The 14,163-nt window shown below is 31.2% G+C and overlaps 1 protein-coding gene and 1 non-coding gene across 2 annotated transcripts; one reads left to right on the top strand and one right to left on the bottom strand.

Annotated features, from left to right (window-relative positions):
• Positions 1–2,525: 2,525 nt before the first annotated feature.
• Positions 2,526–5,127, top strand: LOC145581399 (MYB-like transcription factor ODO1). The gene is made up of 2 exons (XM_081638412.1): positions 2,526–2,967; positions 3,950–5,127. Exons 1-2 carry the CDS (start codon positions 2,705–2,707, stop codon positions 4,605–4,607), a joined length of 921 nt encoding a protein of 306 aa, XP_081494538.1. The 5' UTR covers positions 2,526–2,704; the 3' UTR covers positions 4,608–5,127.
• Positions 5,128–12,607: 7,480 nt separating this feature from the next.
• TRNAM-CAU (transfer RNA methionine (anticodon CAU)) lies at positions 12,608–12,695 on the bottom strand. Its single transcript is given in 2 exon segments — positions 12,608–12,643; positions 12,658–12,695. It is a non-coding gene; the product is annotated as a tRNA-Met (tRNA).
• Between the last annotated feature and the right edge of the window lie 1,468 nt (positions 12,696–14,163).

The following is a 14,163-nucleotide window of genomic DNA, read 5'->3' as shown; positions in this document are numbered from 1 at the left end:
ACCCTAAAATCTGTATACTCTATATATAATTTTCGCTCCCTTCGTAAATGATATTTGACTCTTCCTTCTTTTGTTTCACGAGGGTTAAATCGTTAACCTTATAATTGATTCAACGAAGACTTAATATTGAAAGTTTCCATCCCTATTTATTACATCACATATTTTGATAATTTAGTACGTACAAATTGACCATAGCTCAGAATTTAAGGATTATTTGATTTTGTGGCTGCTACATGCATCTGGATGGTCTAAATTCTAATTACAATTAAATGGTATGAATCAGTCTCTAACGAACTAATTAGTTAGTTGGTATTTAATATCTTGATCTAGATGTGATTTCATTGACATGGGGATGTTCTTAATTAGGTCTCACTTGTCAAACATATCTTATAGTTATACCTAATGATAATGATCCAATAAGAAAATAAATGGATTAATGAGTTAACGATAGAGCATTGTTGAGAACATGTGTAATGTACTGTGCTCATGTTTTTATTTTTGTTCTTATTCCCTCTTTATTTGGAAAGCTCCCATGTGTAAATCATTTTACAATTATTTAACTCATGAATTGAAAATAAACAGAATAAATATTCAAATCTAATTACAGAGACTTGGGGAGAACATGTGTTTCTTCATTTTCACCTAATTATAAAAATAGGTACATGTACCAAATGATGTAGCCATATTTACCACATTTGAAGGTGTGAAGATCATGAGTTTGCTTGAGATTGAGTCGACAACATTTCTTGTTTATTTTTTCTTGTGTGAGCTCTAACCGCTTGAGCTATCCCCTACCCTCTTGAACATTTCTTATTCATGTTAGCTAGCTAGTCATTTAAAATTACAAGGTCATCACATTCATATTATTGATCAGTGTAGAAATCGGATCAGAAGCATAAACTAAATTATGATCTACAATGCACATTGATATAATATTAAATCAATTTTAGAGCTCTATCTAGTCTTTATCTAAAATTTTTTGTTGAGTAGATCGGATTCCCTAGTTAACATTGATCAAGAGCTTTACATGTAAAGAGGTGATATGATAGAGTATAAAACCAATGCTGAGACCTAATCATCACATGTGATTGAACATAAACTCATAAGTTATAACCTCAATAGGATTTCACTCTAGATCGACAATGTTTCAAATGTTTAATACTCGATTATAGTTTTCGTCATACATCATATTAATTTTATAAAAAAAAAATAATAAAAAAAAAAGGGAAAATTTAATAACTTGCTTAAGAGAAATATGGTCTTGGAGCAATCAATTAGCCAAACAGACTCGAAGAAGATAAGGTGCTATCATGAAAGTGATAGTTGATTATCTTCCAAAGATTATGCTGACCATAGTCTCTAGTCTACGCGCTAACCATGGTTAAGTTGCACCATTCTTTTTTACATTTTTTTTTCTTTTTATTTTTTATAAGACACTCTTTTTAACATTCAATTCTTTAACAAAAGCCAATGAAAACGTAGGGATGACGAAATGGGTGATGCTATGATTGAGTAAGCTTCAAATTCGGAGGGAATGCGATTGTACATGGTTATATTCAGGGAGAAGAATTATTATTTTTACATTTTTTTTACAAGATTTTTTAGAGATATTTTATGCTAATTTTTTTTAATGCTAAAATGATACTTCCACAATATTGTAATATAGTGATTAAATTAACCAAATAATTGATAAATATTGTAATATATTGATTAAAATAATTAATAGTACGTATTACTTTGATTAGTCTATACCAAATTAGAAAAAAGGACCTCGTTAATAATCGATTTAATGTTTTACATTCCTAAGAAGTATAAGTTTGGTCAGTTATTATTTATTGTGTTATGAGCTACTCCTTAATTAAATTTGATTTCAAATATACTTCGTCTAATTAATTTGTGAATGAATTTTTTATAATTGAGCTTTGACACAAAATTAAACTTATACCTATTTAAGTACTTTATCAATTTCATACACACTTTTCAGCTATAGTGAAGTATTTACCAAATTAAAAATAATAGCTCTAATTTAGGGACTATTATTTTCAACTTAATTTCAGTTTAACTTCAATCAGTTTATTTCAGTTCAGTTCTTTATTTTCTTCTCTCATAGATAATTCATTTAAGCTCTATTCAATTCAGTTCAGTTTTGTTCAGTTCAGCTCCAATCAGTTCAGTTCAGCACAATAAATCAGAACATACATGCCCTTAAACGGAAATAAAGACTTTAGTAATTGTTAATTAACATAATATTATTTTAAAAAAATATTAATTAAAAAAAAAACTTTATGCAAAAAACATGTTGTAGGTCTATAGTTGGGTCACCCCAATTCGCACTATTGGCGTGGGACCAAGAAGTTGAAGCACCAGAAGAAGTTAGATTGTTGTTCCCAAGCACCTTTCAAGTAAACCTCGGTGGGGTCTTATCTTTTGTCTCATAAAATTTTATAAATATTTTGGTACCACTTTTTATTACAAGAGGAAATTAACAAAGTCATCCTTTTATTTTTTTTTATATATAGGTTGGTGTGATCCTCATTTCATTACTCATTTGCTCTTTTACAAGTTTTTATTATTATTTCAACTCTAGCAAGGAGAAAGAGCTTACAACATAACACTTTCATTTTATTATTTCATTCTCTACTCTCTAGCATAGTCATAGTCGTAGTCGCGGTGGTGTTAGTGGTGGTGCTTTATTATACGCGTTATGGGACGACAACCTTGTTGTGACAAACTAGGTGTTAAAAAAGGCCCTTGGACCGCTGAGGAAGATAAAAAGCTTATCAACTTTATCCTCACTAATGGTCAATGTTGTTGGAGGGCTGTCCCTAAGCTCGCCGGTCTTCGGCGTTGCGGTAAAAGCTGCCGTCTCCGGTGGACTAACTATCTCCGGCCTGACTTGAAACGTGGCCTTCTTAGTGATGCTGAAGAACAATTGGTTATTGATCTTCATGCTCGACTTGGAAATAGGTAACATTATTTTTACGTCGACATTCATGCACAAATCTCGTACTTTATTTGTAACATAAATTTAAACAATGTGTGCCTTGTAATTAAATTGAATCAATAACTATGCAAAAGTGAAAATGTACAAAATTGTAACGATACTAATTAATTAAAGTCTACCTTTTCTTAAGATAATACAATAATAAAAAGAATCATGGTTAAAGTGAAATCGTGAAAGATTGTAATCGAGTACTCATGAAAACACCATATTAATTATGTTCCTTGAAAAGATCTTATGGTTTGAAAATAATGACATTTTTAGAAATGTTTATGAAGTTGTTACAAATAGTAATTGCAAAAGTCTAAAATTTATTGCTACTCATTTGACTATAAAAATATGTTTTGCTTAAATTAATTGTCTCTAAATTAAAATCTTGACTAGTAGCTAGTACGGAGTACAAAGTAAAATTACTGTCTTAATACCGTAATTTAAATTAATAACGTGAAAGTTAAAATCACACATAGGTAACTTTCCACCGTCAGCTTATATTGTGACGGTGATATTATATGGAATATGCAAGATAAGTATTCTTTATTGAAGTAACTTTTAATTAACCAAATCACCTAACTTTTGCATGACCATGACAATTAACTAGCTACGAGTAGCACATAGTTTCTTGTCGATTAAATTTATCGTAAATTATGACATAATGGCCTTACAAAAGTTACAATGATATTAATTAATTATGTGATTGGTGTCTATAAATAATAACAATGCTTTAAAAAAGCTTGTCTTTCAAATCCCTTTGTTAAGATTTTTTGGCGGTTTTTAATTCGGAGCTTTTTGGAATATAGTTTTCTCTTTATATTCCTTTTTATTTCTTTATTTTTACCTTTTGCCCCGTGTAGAAAATATAGTATGTATGACAATGACGTAAAATTAAAGTTATGTAAACATTTTTGCTAATTACGAAACTAATTACTGATAATTTTGATCATATTTCAGGTGGTCCAAAATTGCTGCAAGATTACCGGGGAGAACGGATAATGAGATCAAGAATCATTGGAACACCCATATTAAGAAGAAACTTATTAAGATGGGAATTGACCCTGTTACCCATGAACCTTTAAACAAAGATCAATCCCCAAATAATCAAATTATTCCAAACCAATCATCTTCATCTTCTAACAACAATAATAATTCCGATATAAGCACAGCTGAGTCCTTAAATCAAACCCAGTCATCATCATTAGAGACAGCCAATAGCGATCCAGCTAATAGCATGTCGGTCATTAATTCAATGTCGGAGGACATTACTAACAATAATAGCCCTCCGACAGAGAATAGCTCGAGTGTTAATAATGATCAGTCTAACACTACGAGCTTAATCGAAGGCATTAGCATTGATAACTTGCTAATGAATTACTTATGGGATGACAACGATGTTACACCGTTGGAGTTGCCTTACTCGTACAATAGTGATCAAACTTGTTTGTCAAGCAATAATGTTGCTAATACCATTACCTTGCCTACATGGGAAGATAACTGTTCGTGGCTATTCGATTGTCAAGATTTTGGTATCCAAGATTTCGGGCTTGATTGTTTCAATGACATTGAAATTATGAACACAATGGATGTGTTAGAAATGAGTAACAATCAATAATAATGATAATTAATTAGCGCGATGGTTCGGGTCATTATCGGGAGTAATCAATCAAACAACAGTCGAGCTACGCACACGTACAAGATGACCACCGAGAAAGCACGTATGTACGTACATGCATGTATGACATATTGACATACGATGCTACAAAATTAAGTAGCATGTTTCCAAATTAGGTTAATTGATTTTCATTTCTCGGGTGGTTGTTTTTAGCCAACCATATGTGAGAATATCATACGATACCAAAGTGATACGAGTACATCATAGTGAAAAAAACTGAAAATAGTGCACTTTTTATTTGTTATTTTTTTAATTAATTGTGCCTGTAAATTATTGTTCAAAAAGTTGATGAGGCGCCCCTTTGGCGTGGTCTTCCTGTGCAAAGGAAAGCCTTTGTACATAAATTATGTACCTTCCATGATGAATAATAATGATAATAATATTTGTTGTCATTTTATAAACAAATTATTTGTTTAGTGTTGTATATAAAGTAATACAATTATACAAATTAAATATTGATTTGAAATTATTTTTCAATTAAGTGCTAATGTGTATACATGCATGAATTTGATGAGAGGATCTTTATCATTTTGAGGAACTTATTAAATGGCGATTGATTTGAAACCTAGTCTTACTTTAGATGGGATGCATGGTTTATAGATCAGACTTTATACAATAGACAATATTAAAACACGGCCACATTTGATAAGTGTAGCAATTATTAAAACATAAAGGGAGTATGTATAATCAAGACCTGTTTGGTTCCGTATCAATAATGAGTTTAACATCATAATTATCCTTGTAACCCTATCTTATCTCCAAATTGACAATTTTTTTTTTTTTGCATAAATGTCTATTGGCACATAATAATAGCCCACCCCTAAAGTGAAAATGGATTGTAATGTTTCCTTTGATATTGGGCTCTACACCGTTCACACATTTTATTATGTTGCCTTAATATTGAGACGTACTTACTCATGTATGTTTTATTATAGAAGGAGTTATAACGAGGAAATGACTAATTTATTTTTGTTGATTGATTAAGAATATATATTTTGACGTACAATAGAACTCAATATTGGGGAGACTACTAGGATGCATGTATAGGCAAATTGCCTATTAAATAAAAAAATAATAAAAAAGAACAGTGTTTTTGTTCTTTTTAGTTACTCCGTATTTATTTATTTGAAGGGTATGATGTGGGGGGGGGGGGGGGGGAATTTGTGTGTTTACACGACACATTATTGTATTAACTATTGTTTAAAAACAATTAATACATACACAAAGAAATAAAATAATAAAGTGGAAAAAAAAAGATGAAAAAGAAATAAATAACAAATCAACATCGCATTAATAAATAGATACAGTAGCAAATCATATTAATTGGTGCTTGTCTAATTAAACTAGTTTATCTTCATAATTAACCCTTAGACTGTCTGTCATGCCACTTTAATATGCTAAAAACTTTATTTGAGTGAATAATAATTGTAGCTTTCCGACTACCTAAGTTTGCCACTAACAAAACATACCCCAACTTTGATACGATCTATCATTATCAATCTATCAATGGATTTTACCAATTTATATTTATTTTAATTGAGTGGCACTACCTAGTTAACTCTAGAGAGTATATACTAGGACTTACTTCTATGCATGCTCCATTACATAAATTCCAGCATTTTTATTGGTTGATCGATTCCTTCTTTTCTTGTGCTTACTTTATTTTTTGTGGTTGCTCCATAACCATAGATACGTAATTACTCCATATAATCTGTCTCAAATTAAGTGTAACATCTGATATGATATCATTTTAAAACTAGTTTAACGCATGTCATTTGTTAGTGTTAATGGTAATGGTTGACATTGCATTATATTAACAAATAAGGTCAAATTTTTTAAATAAAATTTAATTTTGAGAAGTCAAATGTTAAATGAAAACGGATTAATTTGTGAGCATAGAGGCTTTGTGTTACATGTGTCATCTATTGATGATGTATATGCAAGGTTTTGTTATTTGTGGGCTGACCACATGATAAGCAAGATTTTTATTTTTGAAGTAGTGGTACCATGAAAATTAAATTCTAGATAAAGTTGAAGGTTTTCAATTGAAGCATTAGTACTATCGTATATTCTTAGTGAATTGTGATGTATGTAGAATATTGTCTTTCAAATGCATTTGCACTCAACTAACAAGGACATTGATGTGAAGTTTTATTTCATACTCAGTATGTACTTATAGCCTGGAACTTTATTATCAACGATTAAATAATTGTGTAACACATACACGTGTATACAAAAATTGCAAGAGTTCTAAATTAGTCATAAAGATTCAATTTGGGCATAGCTTGTGATAATTCTAACATCACTATATGTACCGAGTATTCTTTCCGTGTTTAAATAGATGAAATGTTTTGACTTTTACAGAGTTTTAGGAAATTTAGTTGAATTTATTAAACGTAGAGTATAAGTTTGAGGAAAGAAAAGAGAGTGAGGGGTTTTGTGAAAACCATTAATTATACGTAGAATATTATTAAACAAAACTATTAAAATATTATTTTATAATAGAGGGAAGTTACTAAAAAAAAAGGAAATGTTTTAGTTATTTAAACACGAGAAAAGAAAAAAGTTTCATTTATTCAAACACGGAGAGAGTATTTCTTTCTCTTTTTCCTTCAAAGTATTTGAAATTTATTCATACAATTTATGCATTTGATTTTTTTTTACAACTCAGAAATGATGAATTTCGTGACATAAAGGCTTCTTAAAATACTTTGCATATATCTCTAGCTTAGTTTTGTTTGGGAAAGGCATTGTGTACATTGAATTATTCTACTACTAATAATTATACCACTCAAATATAAAGGATAAGGACTTTTGCATACTTTTTCGTCATCAAAAAAATATACACTATAATACTATATGTTCATAAATTGCGCTTTAAGCAACAAAATATAAGCACCAAAGTCATCTTTTTTTCAACTTAATTAATCACCTATAGTTTTGTACTTAGTGACATAATCATAGCATGATAAAGTACTATATAGTATAACAAGACAATTATAGGAATTAAAGCTGTAACTTCAATTGATTTAATTAATTTTGTCACACATAATTAACGTTGGTCAGTTTTCATTTCAAGGCCTACCCCATATTGTATGAACAATATATGCGTTACCTTTTGGCGAATCACGGAATTATTACGGGTATATTTGTTGTATAAGAGTAAGTGTATTTGTTTCCGACAAAGTGGGGGGTGTATAATCATAGTAAACTGTCACGTAGTACATCAAAAATATATTCTATGGCACCAAATTATCAGGTTGATTTATTAGCTTTTGGCAATTGTTAATCACGGACGGTAGAGTTGATGAGACTCATGTTAATAGATTACACAATATAGCATGGAGCAATATTATTTACACATATTACATACACACTCTTATAGTCATAGCGTGTGAGAAGGTTGAACAATAATATTAAAGAAGATCAATACTTTATTTTATTGTTTAGTGTAGAATTGTAGATGTCTGTTAACCAACTTGAAGGCATACTTTTTCCATAAAAAAAATGGATTTCTCTATCTCAAGATGTTCAGTTTGTTAATATTATTGCATAGGTAAACACTTGAAAACATAAAAGTTTGTTTGTGTTGTATATAAACGATTAACCAGTTAGAGGTTTCAGTCTCATAGGTTTATTACATAGTAGATGATGATAGTCTAATATTAATAGAACGTTACATAACACCAACATACACCATGACATAAAATACTCTTCTTTTGCACTTGATCGTGAGAGGATGCATAGCGCGACATATAATTGTGGACGACATGGTTCATATACTAACTATATAAAGGTAGAATTACATTCTACGTACACTCACCTAGCTAAGTCTACATCAAGATAAGATGTGCAACATATGAAATTAAAACTGTAAGTAACCAATTTTTTTTGACAAAGATAGTGTATCAATTCGGATCCACTCAATGTAGCAAGTACACATCATATCACATATAATAAGATACGTCTCACTAATTTTTTCAAACTAATGATCAAAACAAAGTATAAATTTTAAGTTAAATCTTTATTTTCTCCTCTTTTATGGAATTTTATAACTACCAACTTTCGCAATTGGTTGCATCATCATGACCACACAACTATAGTTGCTAATGAGCTAGTACGTACAATTATTCACCTACAAGCTTAATTCATACAACACTACTATTTATCTTACCTAAGCATGATAAGAGGCTGATGAATGTTAAGGAGCAATTATTACATAATTAAGAACAACATTAATCCATTATTATATTATTAATGATATAAAATATTATTAATGATGCTTATGAGAATCCAATTTGCTACTGATAGTAACAATTTATTGATGACGTTAAAAAATTCCTTTGCTTAGTACGGGAGTGGAAAAATAATTGAGTATATACACAAATTAAGCTAAAAACGTGATTAATAACTTTAGCATGCTCTTATGCCTTAATTTGCAAATTTTGTTATATCCATCCAAAAGCAACTTATCATAATACATATAGTAAGTTAATGGCTTATTTCAATTTCCCTTTCTTATAGAAGTATACATTTTTTGTTCTTAATTCTTTATTAATTATCGCAATAGTGCTTTTTCATCCTATTCGGTAGCATGTTTTTATTTTTGTAATAATCACAATATTACTGAAATAAAGCTCGCTTATACGAGTAGTTGTACATATTATCACTAGCTAGATTAAATTAAAAAAATTTCCTTATGTTTGTGAATTTGTGTACTTCCAAACTAAATTTACTATGAGTAGAAAGAACATTTTAGAACATAGACTTGAAAAAAGTAATACCGGATACGAGTGTGGGGTATGATAGTCTTGGGCCTTGTTCTGTTCACTTTAATTCTACTTATTTCAAGGTTAATAAGTTCAGATAAGATAAGTTCAAATAAATTCTAATAAGAGGTAATAAGTTCAGATAAGTTAATACAAGTTCACATAAGAGCATATCAGTAAAAATCAGGTAAATAGAACACACCCAACTCCACAGATGTAAAAAGTGCATTAAATTGAGCAACGAACGATGCCTTCCTGCCTCAACTTGACGGCCACATTAACGTTACAAGACTAGAGTGGAATGCAGGGTGATGCCCTCCCTTATGTTAGAATTAGACTTAAGAAGTAATTGAGAACAAAACGGTTTAAGTCAAAACCCATGAAAGCATGCCAAGAAAAATGGTCCTACTATACAAACCCTTGAAGCTAGGGTAGTTTGTGGAGAAATGACCTGGCTTTCCTACAAAAGTAACAAGAATTAAAGATGAGATACTGTATGTTTGGTGTTAGTGGAATATTGAATCATTATTTCATCTTTCTTCATAAATAAAATTTTGAATTATTCTTTTTATCATCTTCTACTTTATATTTATATTGTTGCAAAAACAAAACATATGTCAGTCGAATTGGAGACGTTGGACCGCCCCATACGTACCCAAATTATAAGGTCCCCATTACATTCCAAAGAAGAAAACAACATGAAATTTCATTCATTGTTTTTAAGCCAAGGGGCACAGCCCCATAATATGTAATTTACATTCATGATATGATTAAAGGTATTAAAGTGTCTCGCTCGGATCCTTATAATTTCTATTTCCCATCGATCGACCTCATTCTTGCTTTTTTTTTTCTTTTTCTTTTTCTTTTTTTTTTTTTAAATTTTATATTTATAATTTATATGAAATATTAATGTGTGGAAACACTTTAAGAGATAGAATCAGAAATGAGGTTATTCGCAAGAAAGTAGGTGTGGCGGGCATTGTAGATAAATTAAGGGAAAATCGTCTGCGTTGGTTTGGACATGTAAGACGGAGACCCGAGGGTGCACCGGTGCGAAGAGTGGAAGAGTGGGACCATGGAGGGATTAAACGAGGAAGAGGGAGACCAAAGATGACTTGGTTGGAAGGAGTGAGGAAGGATATGAAGTGCATGGATTTACGTGAGGATGAAGTTTTGGATCGTAAGGGATGGAGGAGAAAGATTTATGTTGATGACTACACGGAATAATCAAATTTGGTTCATGTTAGCCGACCCCACTTTTGGGATTAAGGCTTTGATTGATTGATTGATATGAAATATGGAGTATTTTTTTGTCTAATATAGATAAATTAGACGAAAGACCAAAATTGTATACTACATATTAATTAATTATGCATTTTATAGGTTTTGAAAAACCATTAATTTGAATAATTGTTACCAAAGTTAGGGCTTGTTCATATTTACTAAGCTGAACTGAAATGAATATTTTATGAGAGAAGAAAATTAGGAGCTGAGCTGAACTGAACTGATTGGAGCAGAACTGAATTGAACTGAAATTAAGCTGAAGTAAACCACGTTTTTTTTTTATTTTTTTTTTATTTTTTTTATACGTTATGACCTTTCAATTGGTTTAAAAAACAAAATTATGGAGGCCAACTATGGCATTGAGTTGAACCTGGTTCTTCTTTGGTGAATGGAGCATTAGTTGGTTAGGCATGGTGGCCCTAGCTAAAGATGGCTCTGGGTTGTGCCAAGTCGTGCCTTGTGCCGAGCCTACATGGTTTGGGTTTAGTAAAGCGCATCCCATGGATCGGCCCATGGATCGGCCCATGAGTTTCGTGTTGTGTTAGGCAGAAATTTTTTAAAAGGTTGGCCCTTACACGGTCTAGGCCCACCTGCCATTGTTCCGGCTTGTGTTGTGTCTAAGCAAAATTTCATTAATTTTAGCGTGCTTTGTTATACCGGGTCAGGTTGTTCCATGCCTCACTATTTTTCTCCCAAATAAAGGTGGCTCATTGCACAACCCGACACACGCACATTACTATACTCGGAACTAAGAACTAAGTAACTGAAAACTGAAAAACATTATGGAAGAGATGGAGTATTATTAAATCTTGCATTTACTATACGTGGACCAATTTATCCACTTAGAACTTTAGGAGGATGTATGAGAAATCTCCACAAAAGTGGCCCACAGAATGAGGGTTGGTAGGTTAATGATCCCCCAATCCCCACTTAGTAAACAAGACGAGTTTGGGTGCCAAAGTAAACACCAATGATAGCATATTTTTATTATAATGTTATGGAGAAACAAACACGTAAATAACGTACACAATAACAATAGCATACACACTATCTACAAAGCTAAATTAAAGAGAGTTTGCAAAGTGCCAGAATGCCATTGTGCCAGGAAGGAAGATTATTGCAAAGTGCTTAACTAAAGTACTTGCCATTATTATTATTATTAGTTTCTATATTTTTCATAATCATGTTTATACACTTCATGTGGACCTCTAATTTCTATCCTAACTCAATGGCCTTAGAATTTGGCCATCTGTGCTACAACTCATACAAAAAAAACTACGTGTTTTGACAACCAAAAATGTAAAGCTATATGCCATTTTAGTATGCAATTAGTTCGTGGTGGGTTTTAAGTCAAATAGCAAAAAGGCATTTCCGTTTCTGGCGGCAGCTAATGTACTTATGTATGTCTTTTATGTGTGTTGATTTTTGACACTATTTATACATAATTGTCTAGTTGATTTGGGATATTTTATAGACGAACGAATATATATACTACTCCGTAATAAATAAGGTATCAAGGTACATCGATCTTATATATCTATGTAAGTGTTATATATACGCCCTTTATTTTCACATTTAAGTTATCAATTGAATGACAAATATATGTGATATGAGAATATTACTACAAATGTTCATGTAATACATTTGTGGATACAATTAATTAACAACAACAATAGTATTTGAATATGCTTATGGACACATGTTTATGTGGTTAGTATTGGAACATGTTTATGTGCAGTGGTTTGTCACATGCTTTATAGAGCTAAGCTTAAAAGTTCTACTCAAACTAAAACCAACATGCTTCATCGACAAAGCTCAAGTTCAGCAAACTAAAACCACTAATGTTAGGGTTGAACATGAGCTTGGCCTATTTAAAAAAATAAAAATTGGGGTGAGAGAGGCTCGAACTCTCGACCTCAGGATCACTCAACTTTAGCTATGAGACCTACGCGCTAGCCAACTGCGCCACCACCCCTTTTTGATAAAATTACAGAAAAATAATATATAGATTGTTTTTCACAAGTAAGATTTGTAAATATTGCCCAGTTTTTAGTTTTTTACAGTACGGAGTAATTTTTTATTTCCTGGTTTGTCTGACTTTTGCAAATCGCCGACCAAATATCACGACAAGTCTAACCATCGCGAAACCCTAATTTTCCGGCGATCTCCATCATGTAATCTTCTTCCTCTTTCTTTCTCCTAATTTTACGCCTAGGTTTTTCAATTATTTGTTGATAAGTCGAATTAATTCATGTATAACATATAAGCTGCATTTTCGTTTTGATTTAAGGAATTGATGTTGGTTACTGGCTGAAATTCATCCAATATGTTTATGATTTTCTCAAGTTTTATTTGTGAAAATTGTATATGTCAAAATTTATAAAAAATTAGGGCTTTTTGAGGTATTATATGTTTTTTTTTTTTTTTGGTGAACACGAGGGGCAAGTCCCAAAAGTTGAGGTATTATATGTGAAAATTGGGAATTGTATAAAGACTAGAATAGACCCGGAGACCCAACCTTCTAGTGTACCATACGAATGTGATTATATTATACGAAATGTGATTTTATTATTACAAAAGTGATTATATCATCTGAAACTATTATGTAAATGTATCACTCAAAAAGTGAATTTATCATTATAAAAAGTATCAAATAGTAAATTACATCATTCAAAAGATGATTTTTAAATTTTATCATCCTAAAGATAATTATATAATCTCATTAAATGGTTTAATATGAGATTAAAATATGACTCACAAAAAGATAATTATATCATCTAAAAGAGTGATTATATCATCCAGAATGTGATTATATTATTTGAAAGTGTCAAATTTTGGGTCTACAATTATTGTAGACCGGGTCCATACAAGACCAATTGTATGTTTGTATGATTTTGCTTTTTAAAAAGTTGTATTGCGCGCTTAATTTATTATTGGTATAGAGAGAGTCGTAAAAGGTGACTAATATAACGGGATTTGATCTCGGTGTTTGATATCACTCTACTTTATTCAAATATACTAGTTGACATCCACATTGCGCCGTCTATTTAATTGGCATACATTGTATGATAATATATGATAAATTAGTAAGAGTTTGTACTTGTCAAAGAGTGGAAAACTATGAAATTGTTAGGTTTGGCGAAATTTGTAAGAAGTTAGGAAATTCTACTTTTGGACCATGAGACACATTAGTTGCTCTAAGTTGCTCAATTTGTCTTAAGTTGGGAATTGATTGTGGAATACAACAACAATGTCAAAGCCTTAGTAGTTAGTACCACCAAAGGTTCTATCTTCCGTGTAAGATCCTCTTCTTTCATTTATTGGGAGTGGAATAATTACAATAAGGAGAGAGGGGGGGGGGGGGGGTAGTGTTGAACTGTTGACAACTTGATAGTGGTTTATGAGTAAGTATTTTTTCTAGGGACAATGTAGGTTAAACTATA

Source organism: Chenopodium album, chromosome 2 (genome assembly GCF_948465745.1).
Source record: "Chenopodium album chromosome 2, dcCheAlbu1.1, whole genome shotgun sequence".
NCBI lineage: Eukaryota > Viridiplantae > Streptophyta > Magnoliopsida > Caryophyllales > Amaranthaceae > Chenopodium > Chenopodium album.
This window is presented reverse-complemented; position numbering and strand designations above follow the sequence as displayed.